This window comes from Pseudopodoces humilis, chromosome 9 (assembly GCF_049639895.1).
Source record: "Pseudopodoces humilis isolate 2021_Gansu_Grassland_sample_001 chromosome 9, ASM4963989v1, whole genome shotgun sequence".
Taxonomy (NCBI): domain Eukaryota; kingdom Metazoa; phylum Chordata; class Aves; order Passeriformes; family Paridae; genus Pseudopodoces; species Pseudopodoces humilis.
The window spans coordinates 28,478,235-28,495,827 of NC_142208.1; the positions used below are offsets into that span (position 1 = coordinate 28,478,235).

Below are 17,593 nucleotides of genomic sequence, written 5' to 3' on the forward strand. Positions count from 1 at the left end.
ACCAGCAGCAAGGATGCTCATCTGGATTCTCAGCACCAGCCAAGTGCCCGACAGCCAGTGGCCAAAGGTCTGCTCCTGCTTTTCCAGGCAGCTTTTCCAGGAGCGAGGCTCTTTGGCAGGGTGCACTCCTGTGCTGCCAATTCCCTCACACTGCCCAGAGCACACATGTGCACACCCAGGACGATGAACTGCTGCCCCTCCTTCCCAAGGACAGTGACACCAACTAGAGCATGCTCATGCCAAGAAGCAGGTTCTGCTGTTCCCTGCACAGCTGCCAGGCTAATGATGGCTTCTTTTCAGGGACAAGCTCCAAGCTCAGCTGCTGCTGCTGCCAAACCCTGTCACAGCAGATCAGCAAGCACAGGACTCTGCCAGGTGCTTCGGCTGCCTGCCCTCCTCCAGGAGCTTCTGCTTTGCATCCCTTCCCCACCACATGCTGATCCACATGATCCCACACGGGATCACAGTCATGCCATAGGAAGGTCAGAGGGTCTTTGGGCAGTTTTACAATGCTATCAGTGTCCAACACTTCTGGAGTCCCCTGCCCTGGGCATACGGGACACACCTCTCTCCTCCTGCCAGGCAGAGCCCCTTCCAGTCCAGCTGGGGGTTTGGGCCCCTACCTTGGCAAGATCTTTCCAAAGCTGTAAGGCCACTGTGGCCCAGGCTGGAGGGACAGACAGGTAACCTGCAGTGCAAAAGGTTCAGACAGATGGAAAAAAAAAGGCCTAAGTTTCACCCTGAACAACCAGTACGAGGTACATGTGCATCCCAGGCTTCTTCCGTCTGCCACCTCATACAGATCTTCTATCTTCAGACCCCAAATGAGTTTCAGGTTCATGGAACACTTATTTACTTCTGCTGGGTTTGGATCAGGCCCCTCCTAGGTCAAAAATCCCAACAGCTAATGGACATGCGACATACATGGAGCTTCCACACTAGCAGGTCTCTCTGAGACAACACAATTTTCCACCCATGCATTAAGCCAGTCCAATACTGACATCAGCTCATTTCCATTGATCCTGATTACATAATAGTGACTTAATTCTCCACAGAATTGAATTTTCCATATGTTTGGATCTTTTGCAGTTGCTACATGACTTCCTTGTTCCCTGCTGAATTTATAATTTATTATCTCTTTGTCCAAAGCTCAAAAGGTATGGCCTTTGCTGCAAGCAGAAATTTCTACAGATCTTTTTGGTTTTTTTGTTTCCTGATACATTTATCACATCAACTTCCTTCCATCTAAGAGAACTCCATAACCATACTGCAGTATGGACACCCCTATAGCTTCAAGGAGTGCCATCAATTCTGGAGTGAAGTTACATTAAGTTACAACATACATTAAGAGTAGCTAATAACCATTATGGCACCCAAGTCTTTTAGGTACATTTACTGCTATTTATAATTCATAAACATCAATCTTATGAGATCTGAATGTTGTCCAAAACCCCCAGTTAATTGTAAAGGTTATAGTTTTATGGCTGCAGATGAAAATTCTCACTGCATGTGTCCCACCCAACAGAGAAGAATGTCTGTAAAACTATCATGGTCCCTCAGCAGCTTCACTCAAAAAACACCTGGTAACACCTCTGGTTCAGTCCATTTCCTGGAGGACTGGAGCCCACATTTCCAGTCTCTTTGAGAACAAATATATTTCCAGAGCTACTCACAAGAAAATTATTCTCCTTTAACATTCATGTAATGCCACTGGGTAAAGCTATTAATTTTCACAGTCTTCTTTTATAGCCAAGGCAGTTCTATGCACTCAAGACAGGAGTAAACTGGAACAAGGGAACATAAAAAAAAACCATTTTAAACTATTTTACTGAAAAGACTGGGGAAAGACATAAACTAAAAGAAGGATCCCTGGGTTGAAGAAGTCTTTTCTGTAACAGGAGAGCTACTGCCCACAGTAAGACTATTAAAATATAAAATTAACCATCTGCTCCTTCATAGAAGGGAACCCCTTCTGCCTCTGCAGGTCTTTGAAAATGGGTGTTAGTTCCTGGAAATGCATCAGCAAAACAAATCATCGTAATGGTATGTGCAAAGGGAAGCTGGAGAGGAAGAGAAGGATGTGATGACATCTGGGAGCTCTCAGCCCTCTCTACTGCAGGACAGACAGAGGTGCCATCTCACTCCCACACAGCCCAGGATGAAAGCACCTGCGACCCTGCTCCTTTCTCCTTGAGGAAAGGGCACAATCCTTCAGCCCTGTCCCACACCTGCCAGAGGTCAGTCCCTCACCTGCACACCCTGCCTGGTGGGGCTGCCCTGGATGCATCCCCAGGACCTGCAGGGAGCAGAGAGCCCTCCTGGCATGGCTAGTCCCTGGTGCCTACCTGAAGCTCAGCCAGTGCTTGGCCAGCACCTTACTGCCCTCCAGCCACATTCTCAACACTTTCTGTTTTCAAGCCTTGAGCTTCTCACCCCTCTCTAAGCACAACCTCTGCTCTCACTCTCACACCAGCCTGACAAATTGCACGGTGACACTACAGTGGGACAGCCACTGCCTGCTGAGTGCAGGTTGGCTGTGACCCAGAGCCAGGACAGCTCTGATTTGGTGGCTGCATGGAATGTGGGTAGCTGCATCCTCAGCACATCTCCTGATACAGACACACTGTCTCCAGCTCTCACATCACAGCACTGGCTGTTCTTTGGCGTCAGTGAAAATGGCTTTTTGTTTGCCATGCCAAGCAAGGAAACAATCTGATTCTTCCATGATATACATCCAATCTCAGTAATCTGATGCCCTTACACATCACAACCACAAGAGTAACAGAATCTTCCAGACCATGCAACAATCCTTAGAAGAACTGAGGCAAGTCACCTCACTGGGAATATTTTGCATTTAGATGCAGAGAACACCAGAGGATGCACACTCTCCAGACCACAAGATGAACTAGATGACCTAAAGGATCTTTTCTCTCTCTAGGAGGAGGTATGTCACCTCCAAACCTGCACAGCTTGGGCCACCTAATCAGACTCCTATTTTGTAACAAATTCTGTGACCAGGGCTATGAGACAGACCAGGTGAGTCCTGCTCCCAAGCATCACTGAAGGACCTGCACATCTTCAGCATCCCAAGTGAGCTCACTTGACAGAACTTTGCTAGCCAACCGACTGGTTCCCTGCCCCAGCACCCTGCTCCCATCACTGTCCAGACTGTCAAGTCAAGCCAGCAGAACCCTGTGAAAAGTCAAGAGCTGTCTGCTGCTGAGAAGAGGAACTAATGCCAGAGATGCAGGTGAGGAGGTGGGATCATGAGACTGAGGAGAAATAACTCCTCAGCCTCAGCAGAAACAAACTGTTAGCAGCATGATACTTCACAAGGCAACTGTGCAAAAGAAGCCCTCATCACCTGCATGCAGCCACCAAAAAGAAACCAAGAAACATTCTTCAGGTAGAGACCCGTTTGTTCTTAGTCTACATGGGACAGTGGCACAGAACAAAATGAAGGTCAGGGGCTGGATGTAGCACAAAGCTGCAGAAATAATGAGCACCAGTGACACTTTGCTTTCACACTGGGGACTGCCAGCAGCTGGTTATGTGGAGCCAGATGTGTTTCACCACATCCCCAGGACACTGGCCACGCCACACAGCTCTCACTCCACGCCGGTGTGAGCAGCAGGCGCAGAGACCCAGCCGTGCTCCAGCTGTGTTTGTTTGGCCAGCTGCAGTGCCACAAAACACAGCTGCATTGATCGAGGCCGGTCACCTGGCTCCAGATAAAAGCAGCTCAGTAGCAGGAATCTGGCCATCCCTGCTCTGGGATGCAACTGGAGCCAGCCCAGTGACTGAATGGGGTCTGTGAGAGGTGACAAAGGGGAAGATGTGTCGAGGCAGGGTGAAGAGCGGGCAGCAGAGATGGATTATGGAGCCTGACTTGAGGCCAGGAGATCCCAATTTTCATCCTGGCTCCATCTCTGGCTTGAGCTGTGCTGCAGGAAGTCTTTCCCCTTCCTGCTTTGTCCACACTACTCATTATTCCTATCTAGGAATAGGAATGATCTTACCACACCCCCAGGAAAACTCTTGGCAACCAGTATCAGAAATGTTTTTTCTCTTCAGAAAAGTCTCCACACTTCATTTCAGATGTTTATGGTTTTCATTTTCACATAATATATGCTATGACTGATGTGTCAAAGCCATCATAGACTAAATCTTCAGGTTTTATTCCTAAATGCACTATAAAGAATTGTTCCCTGCTACTGACTGAGTCATCTCCTCTAGATCAAAGCCTGTCCTTCTCAAACTGAAACAAAACAGTTTGGTATTTGACTCTTTCATCTAGAAGCCAGTTCTGTCTGTGCTAAGCAGCAACTCCCTTTCCATATTCAAAACAGAGCATTTTCCTTCCTTCTGCCAGTATGATGGCAGAGCAGGCCTGCACATTTGTGAATAACCAACAAAAAGCAACTGCGTGAATGAGGAAAGGCAACTGTACAATCAATGGGTGAAAGAAAATTCGAAATTCCATCCTAGAATCTGGGATAAGCAAGAATTCCCAGGAGCACCATTTCATCAGAAGCTGGAAAGGCTTCAGCCTAGAGGATCAGAGAAGGTGAAGATGTCACTTGCTGAAGTGTCTACAGATGATTTGGCTGCATTTTCATAAAGCATGTCTCCAGGGTGGTAGAATCTCCTCATCTTTCATGGTCCAAATAACTAACACAGTCCAGACCCTGGTCTGGAGCAAGGATCAGCCACGTCAGCGCTATTAGCACCTGAAATTCTGAGCATGTCTGCTTGGCTAAGGAGCTGTCAGCTCTACATCCCTCTCTATAACAAATCAGCTTTAATTATATTAAATTCAAAGGCATCTTTATCAATTGCACCAGAAATACAGTTAAGTAATGTATCAGTAAAAACTGGTAAAACTTGCAGTCAATCCAGGGTAAATCTTAGACTCAGTCTGATCTTTGTGGTCAGCCCATTGACTATGCTGGAAAGACACCAGGAATTAATCTGGCCCTTCCCACCTCATCTAAACGTGGGCCAACAGACATGCATGTTTATCAGGACAAACAAGAACATATGCTGGAAAAAGAGCATTTCCAACAAAAACCTCCATCCAGCATGGGAACAAAAGCAAACTGCAAAGATTTTGCAGCTAATCAGAATGTCAGAGTGAAATTGTGTGATCAGGGTTAAATGTTAGAAGAATACCTTAAAGAAAACATTGGAGCATTACCCAGACCTACACATTTTTTTAATGAAGACACCGAGCAGCCAAAGGTGTGACCTGGAAGTGGTACCCAACAGCCCACAGATCTTATTCTGGTTTCGGGGCAATGCCAGTTTCAAAGGGACAGCTAACCGCCTAAGTTAACCACAAGGATGGTCCATTTCATCCCCTGCACAGCACTAATAGGACAGCCAATTTATGAACCTAAATCCCTCTCACACAAGTACTGTTCTCAGCACCCAGCTGTGCTCCTGTCAGTCCCCAAGGCTTTGGCATTCCTGTGGGAGCTGTAACTGACCATCACAAGAATACAAGACTGACCATAGCTGAAATGGTAGCAGGAGCAGATGAAAAAACAACCCAGCATATAAGCTTAGGGGATGCCATTATTTAGGCCAAAGAATTGCAGGAAGGCTGACGTAGCCAATCCAAAGAAACACGAACGTGAAATCCTGTGCTGTTTAACACAGATTTCCAGACAGAGTCAAACCTTGCCTCTGGGTGCTGCCCCTCCAATTCAGGCCTTCCTCTGGCTGGGCTGGATTCAGCAGGGGTCAAATGTCTGCATGAACCTGCCCTCCCTTCCTTCAGCACTCCAGGTGTTTCAACCTCAGCATCGCCCAGAGCTTGCTGCCTTTATTTCTAAGCAGTATAATAAAACTGTCACTGCTCTTTTGGTTTAAGAGCTCCAGTGAACTATCAGAATTAAAAATAAATCATTCCGTTTTGGGGAATGCTGAGCCTCCTGGGTCTAGAAAGCATTTGTTTCTCTTCTCAGCCAGATGTGGGAATTCAGCCTTTAGGATAAAGTATGGGAATTTTGATTACCATTTCACTTCCCCCCACTCTGCCAACTCCCACTTCAATTTCCAGAAATAGATCTCTTTTACAATCAGAGAGTATCTGTTTGAATAACCTGATAGGAAAACTACATTCACTGAAGTTAAGTAGCGCAGAATGCCAACAGGCACAGGCTTAAAGCATCCTCGCCAGGTCTGGCTTCACACATTGCCAGCTTACACTGGCTCAGTATAGACAAGAGCAACCCATATAAACCCATACAAATAGCCTCAATATTTTGGAATAGACAGGTGATTAAAGCAAGAGCTTTGAGCTGAGAGTGTGATGAGCTACCACGATCCAAGTGCTCAGATGACAGACCACATCAACAGTGTCTCCAGAGCTGTGGATCACAGTCAGAGACAGAATTACAGTTCCATATCCCAGAAATCAAGAGTATATGTTGGCATAATTAATACATTTTGTGATTGATTTAATGTTGAATTTTCCTAGACCTTGGAGTTCACACAGACTCAAACATAAGCCAAACCACACTTGGAGCACTGATAATTTTCTGACACGCTTTAATCAGTTACAGGGTCTGTACAGAACTGCATTTGGACAGCCAGCACCAAACAAGTCAATAATTCCTTTCAACATCTGGAAGACAACCTAGTTTTCAAGAAGCATCATCTCATGAGCGGAACAATTTCAAAGCTCTAGCTATAGCAAATTAAACTGATGTGGCACGTAGGCAACTAGATAATATCATCAGCTAGAGTTGATTATTAGAGGAAGGCAAGAGACACTGTGTGTATCCTGTAACACGATTAGTAGAGAGAAAATGGAATAAAGTTGAAGCAGTAATGAAAACCTGTGTTTATATAAAATAATACCATGCTTAACTCATGAGTAAATGATTTACAAGTGTTGCTTTACTGAATAGTTTGGTAGCTGACTTCTGTTGAAACAAGACAGGCCATTGCTAGCAGAAACTGATTATATTATTAACTCATTAGTGTTATGATTACTTAAGTTATAGACAGAATCCAGTAACCCTTGATTAGGACCATCATGGGAAGTTTAGTCCTCATGTCTTCCTACAGTTTTCTCACAGCCTGGCCAAAGGAGGTATTGCTGGATGACCTGGTGGGTGAAGGGTGAAGAAGCTGCTCTGCAGACATGACTCATTTATTCCAGAGGTCACTTTAAAAGCTTTTAGGGCTTTAAGGTCACTGTGACCCCACACAGGCTCACCAACAACTACATTTAGCTCTGACAGCGCTGCTCAGAGGAACAAGACATAAGTAAGTGTGGAGCACAAATACTTGTGTGGGAAAAAACCAAAACCACCCAAAACTGTCACATGCACATTTCACTGCTGACTGCACAGCTCTGGGGCACTTGTGACCATCTTCCAACCAGACAGGTGAGGTTGCTGAACTCCAAAAGCACCTGCAGGCCCAGCACTGGCTACACCTAGAGCCCCAGGCACCAAGCACAACGTGCCCCAGATGAGGTAAACAACCCACATGGACTGAAAAACGTCCAGGAGAAAAAGCACGTAGCCACCGTGCTGCCCAGCACATTCCAGACCACTGCAGCAGTGGATGGTGAAGCCAGAGCCACCCTGCCCAGTGTGCCCCCAGCTGTCTGTGACCTCAGGCTTGGGAAGGAGGGCTCCTGACCCCTGGAAGCAGCCAGGCTTGTCTGCCTTTTCCTGGCATCTCCACTAGGAATTTGTTTATCCAACTTCACAAACAGTTCATATCTTCGCAAGAGAGATGCATCCCTGCGCATGTGTACTGAACTCCCAACAGGGACCAAAAACCTGGCTGTGTTTGGGTGATATGAATGCACATCCTACCCCTCTGCCCAGGTAACCACTGCAAGGTTAAGACAGCTCAGCTGCTTTGCTAACTGAGCTCAATTAGTCTGAGTGTTCTCCTCTTCTTCATCACATTTCAGCAGCTACCAAGATGAGGCAATCCTTTAGCAGATGTGGAACTGTACACTACAATCCCAGCTCTCTGCCTGATGCTGCATTCCCCAGAGCCATGGAGAAGTCTGAAAAGCATGACAATAAAAAGAGCAGACGTTCCCACCACTCAAGACTACGTGGCACATTTTTAGAGACTGCAGTAGAACACAAAAGATCCTTGAAGATGCTGGATTTATACAAAGGAGACAGGATGTGCTCCCCAGCCAAGCAGCCTGGACGAAGCTGGTGATGGGATGGATGAAGCAGACGGCCTCCAGCTCTCACAAGCCACTGCGTAAGTCTGGGCTGGCCACATCTCCACTTTTAAAGTAAGCCCCAACTTCCAGACATGTGATATTTTGCTACCACAAGTGTTGGCCCCCTAACTGCTGCAACCACGTACCTGTTACCAGCAGGCACCAAAAAGTCTCTCTGCATTCTACTGATTTCAGCTCATTCACAGCAGGACCATCAGAAGTCAGAGCTGCTTGGCACAGGGACTGTCTGAACAAATACATGAGCTCCTTCCAGAGATGACAAACTGACAGTGCTACTGGAAGGCTCTGGGGCTGCAGCTGGCTTGGTCGCATTCCTCAGCAGAAGAAAGCCCCAAATTTCACACACACTTGTGGAGGACTTTCAGCAAAAGCCACTTGTGACATCATGTAACCTTGTGCAACTCAGGTTCTCTGAGCCAGCTCTTTCTTCTCAGCCTTAATAGTTGTCATACTTTGCAGTGACAAATAGCAATGATGAGATCTGCAGAGCGACTTCAGATCAGAGATCTCTTTGCAGATACCTTATCTCACAGGAGCTGCATACACACTTCCCCTCACCACCTGCCTGGGCTGGCTGCCTCAGAACATGGACTGCAGGACAGAGATCCCCTCCTTGCAGCAGACCAAGACCTGCTCCCCATCTCACTCAGTCCAAGAGGGAAGGGCTCGAGCCTCAACTTGAGCACTAACTGTAAGAATCTCCTGGCTCAGACCCACCTCTTTCAAAGCGCTGATGCCAAAGTGTTATGCAAACTTCTTCAAAAAGCATCCCAACTTCTTAGCAGCCCACCTCTACGCCCCAAACTCAGTGCCAGCTCTGGAAAGCCTCATAAATTATTAGCAAGATCAGGAATCTAAAGATATTTTTTAAAAGATTCAGTCTCCTACAACACAAAGTAAAAAACCCATGTGCATCACACCAGTACTGGGGGTAGCTATTGCTCCTGATTATCTCTGGAGGAGATTCCTACACTCAGAAATAAGAAGCCCACAGGCTAAACTGCCAGCTAAGACTTGTGAATCCCTATTTCCCAGGCTTTTTCTAAGCTTTGTACTATATTTTTATCCTAAGCAGATCCTAAGTGTAAAAAAGAAAAAAAATAAATACATGAGAAAATCTTTATGCAACACAGAGCACAGTCCACCCAAGGAGGGGAAATACTTTTATTAAATTGCAAGAGGCCAAGTCTGTATGTTATGTGGGAGTTTCAGTCTGATCCCATAATTCTGAGATATTTACTTCCAGACAGAGCTGTTTACAACCAAAGACAACGTTGCCATGCTCCAAACCATCCTCAGGCTTGCTTTCTATGGAATTTTGCCCATGGAGAAAGCGATAGGTCAGTGCAGGGGCGGAGGGGAAATATATTTTAATAAATCCTGGCCCTTGTCCTTTGAACTTCAGACCAACCCAGCACATTTCCCAGGCCTCCCCACCACAGCACCCTGACACACCACAGCTCCTCCGGATGGGGACACAGTCCCTCCCTGCAGCACAAACAGCCCTGCTCTCAGCTCCTCAAGCATGGGCTGCTCTCCCAGCCCCAAGCCAAACCACTCTGGGGGGCTGCAGCCCTGGCTGTTCCCAAACCCAGAGCGAGGAGCCACGTTTGGAGTGAAGGTTTGGCCCTGCAGACTGGGCGCGGGCGGGCACGGCGCCAGCACCGCTCTGCTGGGCTTCGCCAGGGCCTCGGCTCCTCTGGCCACCCTCAGCAACTCCTGTTTGCTTTGGAGGCTTTTCCCTCCTAAAGCTCTTCTCCCTGGATTCAAGTAAATTTAGCAATTTTATTTTTTAAAAAGAATAAGAATGTCAGGTACCAGGAGATTGGTGGCTTCCTACTGAACACTTCTGAACAGATTTTCTGTTTGTGAACTTCTGCAGTCATTCCTCCAGTTCACACAAGGTTCTTAGCCATGCAGTGCAGCACACAGCAAGAAGTTCCTGAATTTAACCCCTCTTCTTCACAAGGCAGCATAGCTCTTACAATGGAAATGCCCTCTCTCAGCTACTGCAGAGGAATTTGCCAGTTCACTGACACTTCTTCCAATCCACCACCAACCCAGCAGCTCCAGCCCAGAAAGTGGCTGTATGAACACCTGCACCAGCAGTTCTCTGGAACAAAGCCCCAACAGACATCTCTGACCCACAGAGCTGAGCTGACAAACTGCAGCACAGACTGGACCAGTCTGTCTTGTCTGTTGACCCAAAAGAAAAGTACAAATGACTCAACTTCCAAGATGAAGTAAACAATAATATGAAGGTCATCAAACTGGCTGTGTGACTGTAGGATCCAAATACATTTGTTGGGTCTGGATCTGTGGTTCAGCCAGACAGCTTCAAAGAGAACACCTATGCCCTGGGTGCACATGCTCTGCATCCCCTTTGATGATAGGTGCACCTCTTATTTTTGGTTCCCAAAGACATCCCCTACAGCTCTGGGCTCTCTGGTTGCTATTGCCTGAAGATTCACTTCCCTGCCTTCCAGAGGGCACAGCAAATTAGAGTTTACAAAGACTTCTCAAAAGAACAGCATCCCTAATTTCCCTTGATCTAGGGAGGATGGTTCCAAGGACAGCACTGGCCACTGGTGAAGGACCTAGGGATTCAGGTCCTGAATTTGCCATGAAATTTTAAGGGATTCAATCAAGTCACTACATCCTTCCTACGTATTGTATGTTGAGATGGAAACATTGAGAGACAAGTATGCAGCTGAGCAGGTGTCCAGAATTCAGATTTTAAAGCCTGTGCTGCTTTGGTGCACAGCCTGGGTGACATGAGCTGCCCAGTTCCCTGTTTGCCCCCAGCCCACCCTTGCTGCTGGGAGTTGAAAGAGCCAGCCATGCTCCAGCACAAGGCAGTACAAGCATTTTTGCATAGACACTCCCTGTGCTCCTGGCTGTGGGCGTTCAATGAAAGCGATCAGTGAGAACCCAGGAACAATAAACTCATTCAGGCAGTGTCTCCAGTCCCCAGCCGGGCACACAGAGCCAGCTTCGAGGAGAGGTGAAGGTGTGGGGAGGAAGGGGAATGAGACTTGCTTACACACTAAGGTAAAGGAAGGGCTCCTGACCTGTCTGGAGCATTCCAAAAGCAGATGCCCAAAGGCTCAGAGCTTGTGAGCTAGCTTTTAGCCTCTCTTTTTTTTCTTCTTCTTTTAAGAAGAAAACTTCTCTCCTGGCTTTAGGAGCAGGGCTCTTGGCAATTTCGGTAGTGACACAGCTGGGGCACAGATCCCAGAGCAGCAGGGCTGCAGGGGTACTGCTCCCCTGCCCTGCACGGATCCTGCCCCTTACTCTCAAGACATGGAGCCAGCCCCAGTGATCGTTCTGGGGGTAGCAAAAGGAGCACCCCAAAGCTGGCAGTTACACACACCTCCCAAGGACCATCACTACTCATGAAGTGGGGCTGAAGCCAGCGTCCCTACAGCCCATCTGCAGTGAGCCTGTCCTGCTGTGGAGAGCACTGGAGAGCCTTGTGTGCACATAATACAACTCAGAGCATCCTCATGTGCCCTGCTAAAACAAGAAATGCAGCTGTGCTTGAAGATACAGAACTACTATATTGGCACAGGTGGGATGGCTTGGAAGGGTGGGCATGGCAGATGTTTGAGACAGGCTGTGGTTTCAGTTGCAGAAAAAAGGCTTCATGTCCTCAAGCCCTGCAGAGTAAATAACTGCACTCCTGCTGCCTATTCCCCAACAGAGTCCTCTCCAATACCAACCAGGGGCCCTCTCGGGTAAGTGAGAGTTACTGCGTAAGTTACGAGGTTGTGCATGACACTAATTTTCATCTGCATTTAAAAGAAGGCTCAGCCCAACAGCTGAAAGTTGTGCTGGATTTGGCACAGAGCAGTACGTTGCCCTGCTTTCTCCAGTTACCACACCAAGACAATGAGTTAAACACAACAGCTGTGTGGACAATCAGCTGAGGAGAAACCACATATGTCTGCAGAGAGCCCAGATCTTGTTAATATGAATCAATCTATTTCCAACTCTAATTAATAACAATTTATAAAGCACCTCAGATTGTTGCCAGGGCTCATGTCTTTCACTCACGTCTCCACTTTTCAGTCTAACCCCAAGCACATCCCTTTGTATGTGCAAGATCATGCGGAAAAGAACACATGCCCTAGTCCTAAACAGACCCACCCCCTTTCCCCTCCCAGTTAAAACACATTAACTTCGCAAGCAAACACTTCTTTCCACCAAGTCACCATTTTACTCCTTATCAACACTAACCTGTTGGCTTCTGTTAAGAAGACAACCTCTCCTGCATGGGCAAACAGTGTTCATCTCCATGGGGAGAGCACTGCAAACACTTCCAAGGACCCTCTGACAAGGAATGTGAGCTTAAATCTTTGCTCAACAGAGATAGTAAAACATAAATGCCAAACACTGCTCTTTGAAGAGCTGGGCTGGAAGTTGCTCTAATTTCCATTACAGACCTCCAACACATTTAAAATGCAGTGATAATCTTACAAAACTCTCCAGGCTTACACCACTTGACATTTTAGACCATGAGCATAGGGCTGCATCACCCATGACTGCAGTGACAAGGGTGTCAGTCTGAGAGGACTTGAGAGAGATGGCGTGTAAATGAAGGCGTCACCAACACATCCCTCACCAGTAACTGCACCCAGCACCTCTTCCCCTCCCAGGGCCTGCAGATGGCTGGTCACACAGCAGCCAGCCATGTCTGATAAGCGTGGTAAAGAGCAGGCAAGAAGCCATAATGCCCCTAGGAGAGGGAGCACAAATCAGGACAGTTGCCATATTCAAAGGCAAAACACATGGGAAGGGGGAGAGAGCCCTCACAGGAAATAGAGGAGGAGCAAGAGCCAAGAGACCAGCAGCTCTGTCCTCATCACCATGCAGCTGTGGGTACAGTGACCACTCTTGGTCACCCCTGCTCTCTGCAGATCTCCCTCTAGTCCCTTTGGGCTGCTGGGTCTGTTGCTCTTTATGCCTCACACACACACACACCCCAATCATAGGGAGAAGGTGCTTTTTTAAACAGCATCTTCACCAACAGCAGACATTGTTTAGGGCAGCCTAGCAGAGAAAAACAAACCTCATGCACATCAAGATTATCCTTCAGAGCTTCAATAGCCTAAGAGGAGTCAAGAGGCAGTGTCCTCCTATGCAGCTGGCCTTGCAACCTCCTTTGCAGTGACTGGGAAAGGAAACCCATTCCCAGGAGAGTTGCACAATCTCTCCTTCACTTCCTACCACACAAGTTCAACAGCGTGAGTTCTTCCCACTCCATGGGTGCCACCCTGCCAGCCACCAGCCCCAGCCTCCCACCCCACCTGGCTCTGCACACTCCACCCAACCAGATTCCTGTGGCTGCTTCACCTGCCATTGGGAGGTGACACTTGCACATGCCAGCTTAGAGTCGGGATTATTGCGCATCCCTGCCCGTGTTTAAAATAAAGATGCTGCTGTCTGCTGATGCTTCCAAACGTAATTTTGTAAGTAGTAGGACAGATCTTGCAGTTAAATTTGTTTTCAAAAACACCAATTCATTGCTCAACAGCCCTCTTTGAGTCCATCCACCTCTGACATTCCAGGACTTCCCTGTCTAAGCACTCTGCCTGACTAGTGGCAAGGATGAAGACTTCCCATAGCAAGGCATCAACAAGTTACCCCCACCAGAACAGGCACAAATCCCCTATGCTTATTAATAACAAGCCACTTGTCTGCCTTCTCAACCTGCTCCTAAGGCTCCCAAGTCCCACATGTTATCCTCCAGCCCAGCCTTTCCCCCAGAGCTCCAGATGAGTCCAGTCACCCCCCACACTGGGCACACCTCCCACACACTGACCCAGCTGTGCCATCATCTGTGGCCGCCCCACAGGCTGGCGGTGCCTCATTACCACCCCCGCTCCCACACTCAGCACCAACACAAAAAAGCACTGGCAGGGCTCTGCGATCAGTTGCGCTCGCTATTTATTCATCACACATGTGCAGAACATCCCCGCTGCTCTGAGGAAGCAGTGTGCATATTTAAAAAGACAATATACAAAACATAGCTGAATCTTAATGAATCTACTGCTTTGCTACTGGAACTGAATGGAATTGTGCAGACCCTGCCAGGATGGGAAAGAAAAAACAAAACCCAAACCAACTACACAATATTTGATTTGTAATATAATCCTTAAGATCGCTTTTGCAGTGTGTTATTATTGTGCTTATCAGGCCTGTAAAGCACCAGTTGTAAGGAGGAAAAGGATCAAAATGCAACAGGCAGCACAGTGCCAGGCCTGTCAGAATGCTAAAGTACTGCACAGTGAAAAAAACACACAGTCCTGGCAAAAGTTAACTTCACACAGTATGATACCTCAACATATGGAGTCCCCACAAAAGCAGGATTAGGAAGTGAGCTATTAGCTCAAATGCACCTACTGAGGTCTAAGCAAATCTTTCTGGTCTGACAGTAATAAGTACAAACAGGATCTGGAAGAAATACATTTCTTTAGTACCAAGTTCCCCATTTAAATGACCGAGTCCAATGAGGAGGACAGCAATTACAAGGAGAGTCACATTTCCTCTCAACAGGTAAAATTTACCGCAGATTTACTCCATGCTGCATGTTCCCTCCTGCGGGGGAGGTTTCTACACATCAGCAGGAGCAGAAATGACAGAGCACCCGCACACATCCGAGTGCTCCGTGCCCGGGCACCTCATCCCACCTCCTCCCCCCTCGGCTGGCAAGGAGAGCTCATGTTTGAAAAGTATCCACATAGTGCCCCGCAGCAGCACGGACCTGTGATGTGCCAGTCTGGGTTCGTGACCAAGCAGCATCACACAGGAAGCGCCAGAGCCATTGATTGAGGGGAAATAAATGGGCTGTGGGTGACAGCCAGCCCGGGTGAGACCCGCCAGGGAGAAAGCCGGGAGCTGCTCACCTACCCTCCCTAACCACCAGAACTATTTGCGTTTAGAAAACAGGACACTCGATGCCTGTTCAGCCTGGGAGGGTGGGAAGTCCACGAAGATGGGCACTTTAGGAGGAAAGACGGAGCGGGCAATGTCAGACAACCGAGCGGCTGCAGAAAACGCAACAAGGCGCTGCTTTTAAACGGCAAGAGACGGTCCTGATCTGCGGACCGGGTAAAACGTGAAATTTTCTCACATCTCCCTCCTTCCCTTCCTAGAGGGGCAGGCAGGCAGGGATTGACATCCCCGGGTGGGACCTGCCCTCGCTGCCCCGCACCTTCCCCATCGCTCCCCTCACCCGGCCCCACTCGCGGGCACCGCTTCCCCTTCATCCTCCGAGCTGACTCCGGCCCCACTTGCGGGGACCCCGATCTCTGGCCCCACTCGCGGACCTCAGCTCCCCAGAAGCCATTTCCCGTCCCCACTCTCCGTCCGCGGAGCGGGACCCCGGGGGACGGCCCCTCCCGGCCCCAGGCACTGCGCTCGGCCCCCACTCGCAGGGACCCCCTTCCCCGCAGCCGATGCCGGTCCCTCTCTCGGGAAACATCGCCTCGGGAGCTGGCCCCGCATCCACCGCCGCGCTCCCACACGGGGGACAGCACTCCCCGGGGCCCGTGTCAGCGGCTCTGTCACCCCCCAAGGACCACTGTCTCCGGCGGTCCCCGAGCGCGGCAGCCGCGGGACAGGGACACGCGTGACCCCCTCTCCCCTCACCTTTGTACTTCTCCATGGCGATGAGCGCGGCCGCAGCCCAGCACTCCCGAGGGTTCGGCACACGACGCTGCCCACGCTGGGCTCCGCTCCGCAGCCTCCAATTCCAGCAGCGCCGGCTGCCCCGGCCGGCCCGCCCCGCCTGCCCGCCCCGCCCCGGAGCCGCGGAGCCGGCCGGGATCGGGCTGTGGGCTGCGAGCGGCACCTGCCTCTGCTCGGGGAGCGGGGAGCGTCCGGCGGGGCCTCCCCGCGGGCCCGGCCCCTCAGCGGCCGGGCCCCTCGGCGGGCCGGGCCCCTCGGCGAAGCGCCGGGCTGGGGGCGGGAGAGGAGGACAGGGGGCGCTGGAATGAGGGGGCGGCTCCGGGGGATTCTCGGGGGTGGCCCGTGTTTCGGATGGTGAACTCTGGCTGCAGTGCAGTTTTGGGCCCGTTCGGAGAAAGGCCCTGGTTATCCCGACATAGCCATATGTGGTCCCGGTGCCATGAGCCCAGGCTGGAGCCTGCCGGACCCACCCCCTGCTCTGGGCTGGCAGGCTGGAAAGTTGGGCTCTGCTTCCACCCCTGGGGTGGCTGTATCCCGGAGCCACTGAATTTGCGCTCTTCTTTCCAGTGATTTCATTAAGGCTTCCTCACAGGACCTGGCTCCTGGACAGAGCCAATCTCACAGGAGTGTGTCCCTCTCCTTGGGTTGCAGTGACATTTTTGCCTGATTTCTGCCATGGCAGCCAGAACTGTCGTCTCCAAAGTGCACAAATAGTAACGTGGAGAAGTGGGCATCCAGTCTGACCTCAATATGAGGCACAGGTGACAATCTGTCCTCAGGCTAAAGTTTTGGAGACACTGAAAGAACTTAATGTGTATATCAATAATGAGAAGACTGAAAGTAACAAACAGCAACGTCTACGAGGGTTATAGGGGAAATACTCTCTTCAAAATTAACATTGTTGTGAGGACAAAGGAGCCATACCTGCCTATTACAGGGCCTTCATAGCAAGAGGTGAGGCTAAGTGGGTGTGCAGTTCCACTGTTCCTGTGGAAAAATATGCAACCATTACCTAGAAAATGAACTGCTCTCCTTGGTACCTGTTAGATAAAGCCAACAGAAGGTTCACAGAATCTGTATTTCCCAGTTTTTGGACCTGTCAGCCCACAAACCATCCATGGTCCAAGGTAGCCAATGTCACTGCTGTTTGTGTAGAAAAAGCCCCAAGCCTCCAGCATATAGCCCTCCTTACATTTTCTGAAAATAGCCATAAGCAGGTTCTCTTGGCTCACATGGAAAGCAAGCAGCCAGGCTGGATGGAAGAGCGCTGTCCTGACACTTTGTGGGTCCCTGTGTGCCCCTCCTGTCCCCACCCTCCCAGGCTTGGCAGGGGTGACCCCTCTCAGAGGATCTCTGTGGAAGCAGAAACTGACCTGTGTGAACTCTCCATACAAGAACAAGGTTGGATAAAGAGCTATTGCCACTCAAGGAAGCTGATGCTGGAGTATCTCTCACCTCTTGCCAGTGCATACCCACCGCACAAAGAGACAGGCAAGCCAAGTGCCTGAACCATCAAATCCAGCAAGCAGATAACAGTCTGCAATAACTGGAGGAAAATAAATAAATATGCCTGCCATGTAGGAATAGCTCTTTCAGAGCTCTTCCCAGCATCTTCTTGGCTATAGCTTTCAAAATCTAGCAGGGTAAGCTTTGGTCTTACAAACCTTTGAG

At 49.3% G+C, this 17,593-nt stretch overlaps 1 protein-coding gene across 3 annotated transcripts in view; it reads right to left on the minus strand.

Annotated features, from left to right (window-relative positions):
* The window catches only part of AFAP1L2 (actin filament associated protein 1 like 2), a 63,431-nt gene extending 47,420 nt beyond the window's left edge, over positions 1-16,011 (minus strand). For 2 of the 3 annotated variants that reach the window (XM_014250123.2, XM_014250122.2), the window contains exon 1: positions 15,884-16,011. In XM_014250123.2, the coding sequence (XP_014105598.1) occupies positions 15,884-15,899 (16 nt within the window). In that variant the 5' untranslated portion in view covers positions 15,900-16,011. The remainder of the gene's footprint in view (positions 1-15,883) is intronic. The other variant, XM_088059631.1, reaches the window with a different exon arrangement.
* Between the last annotated feature and the right edge of the window lie 1,582 nt (positions 16,012-17,593).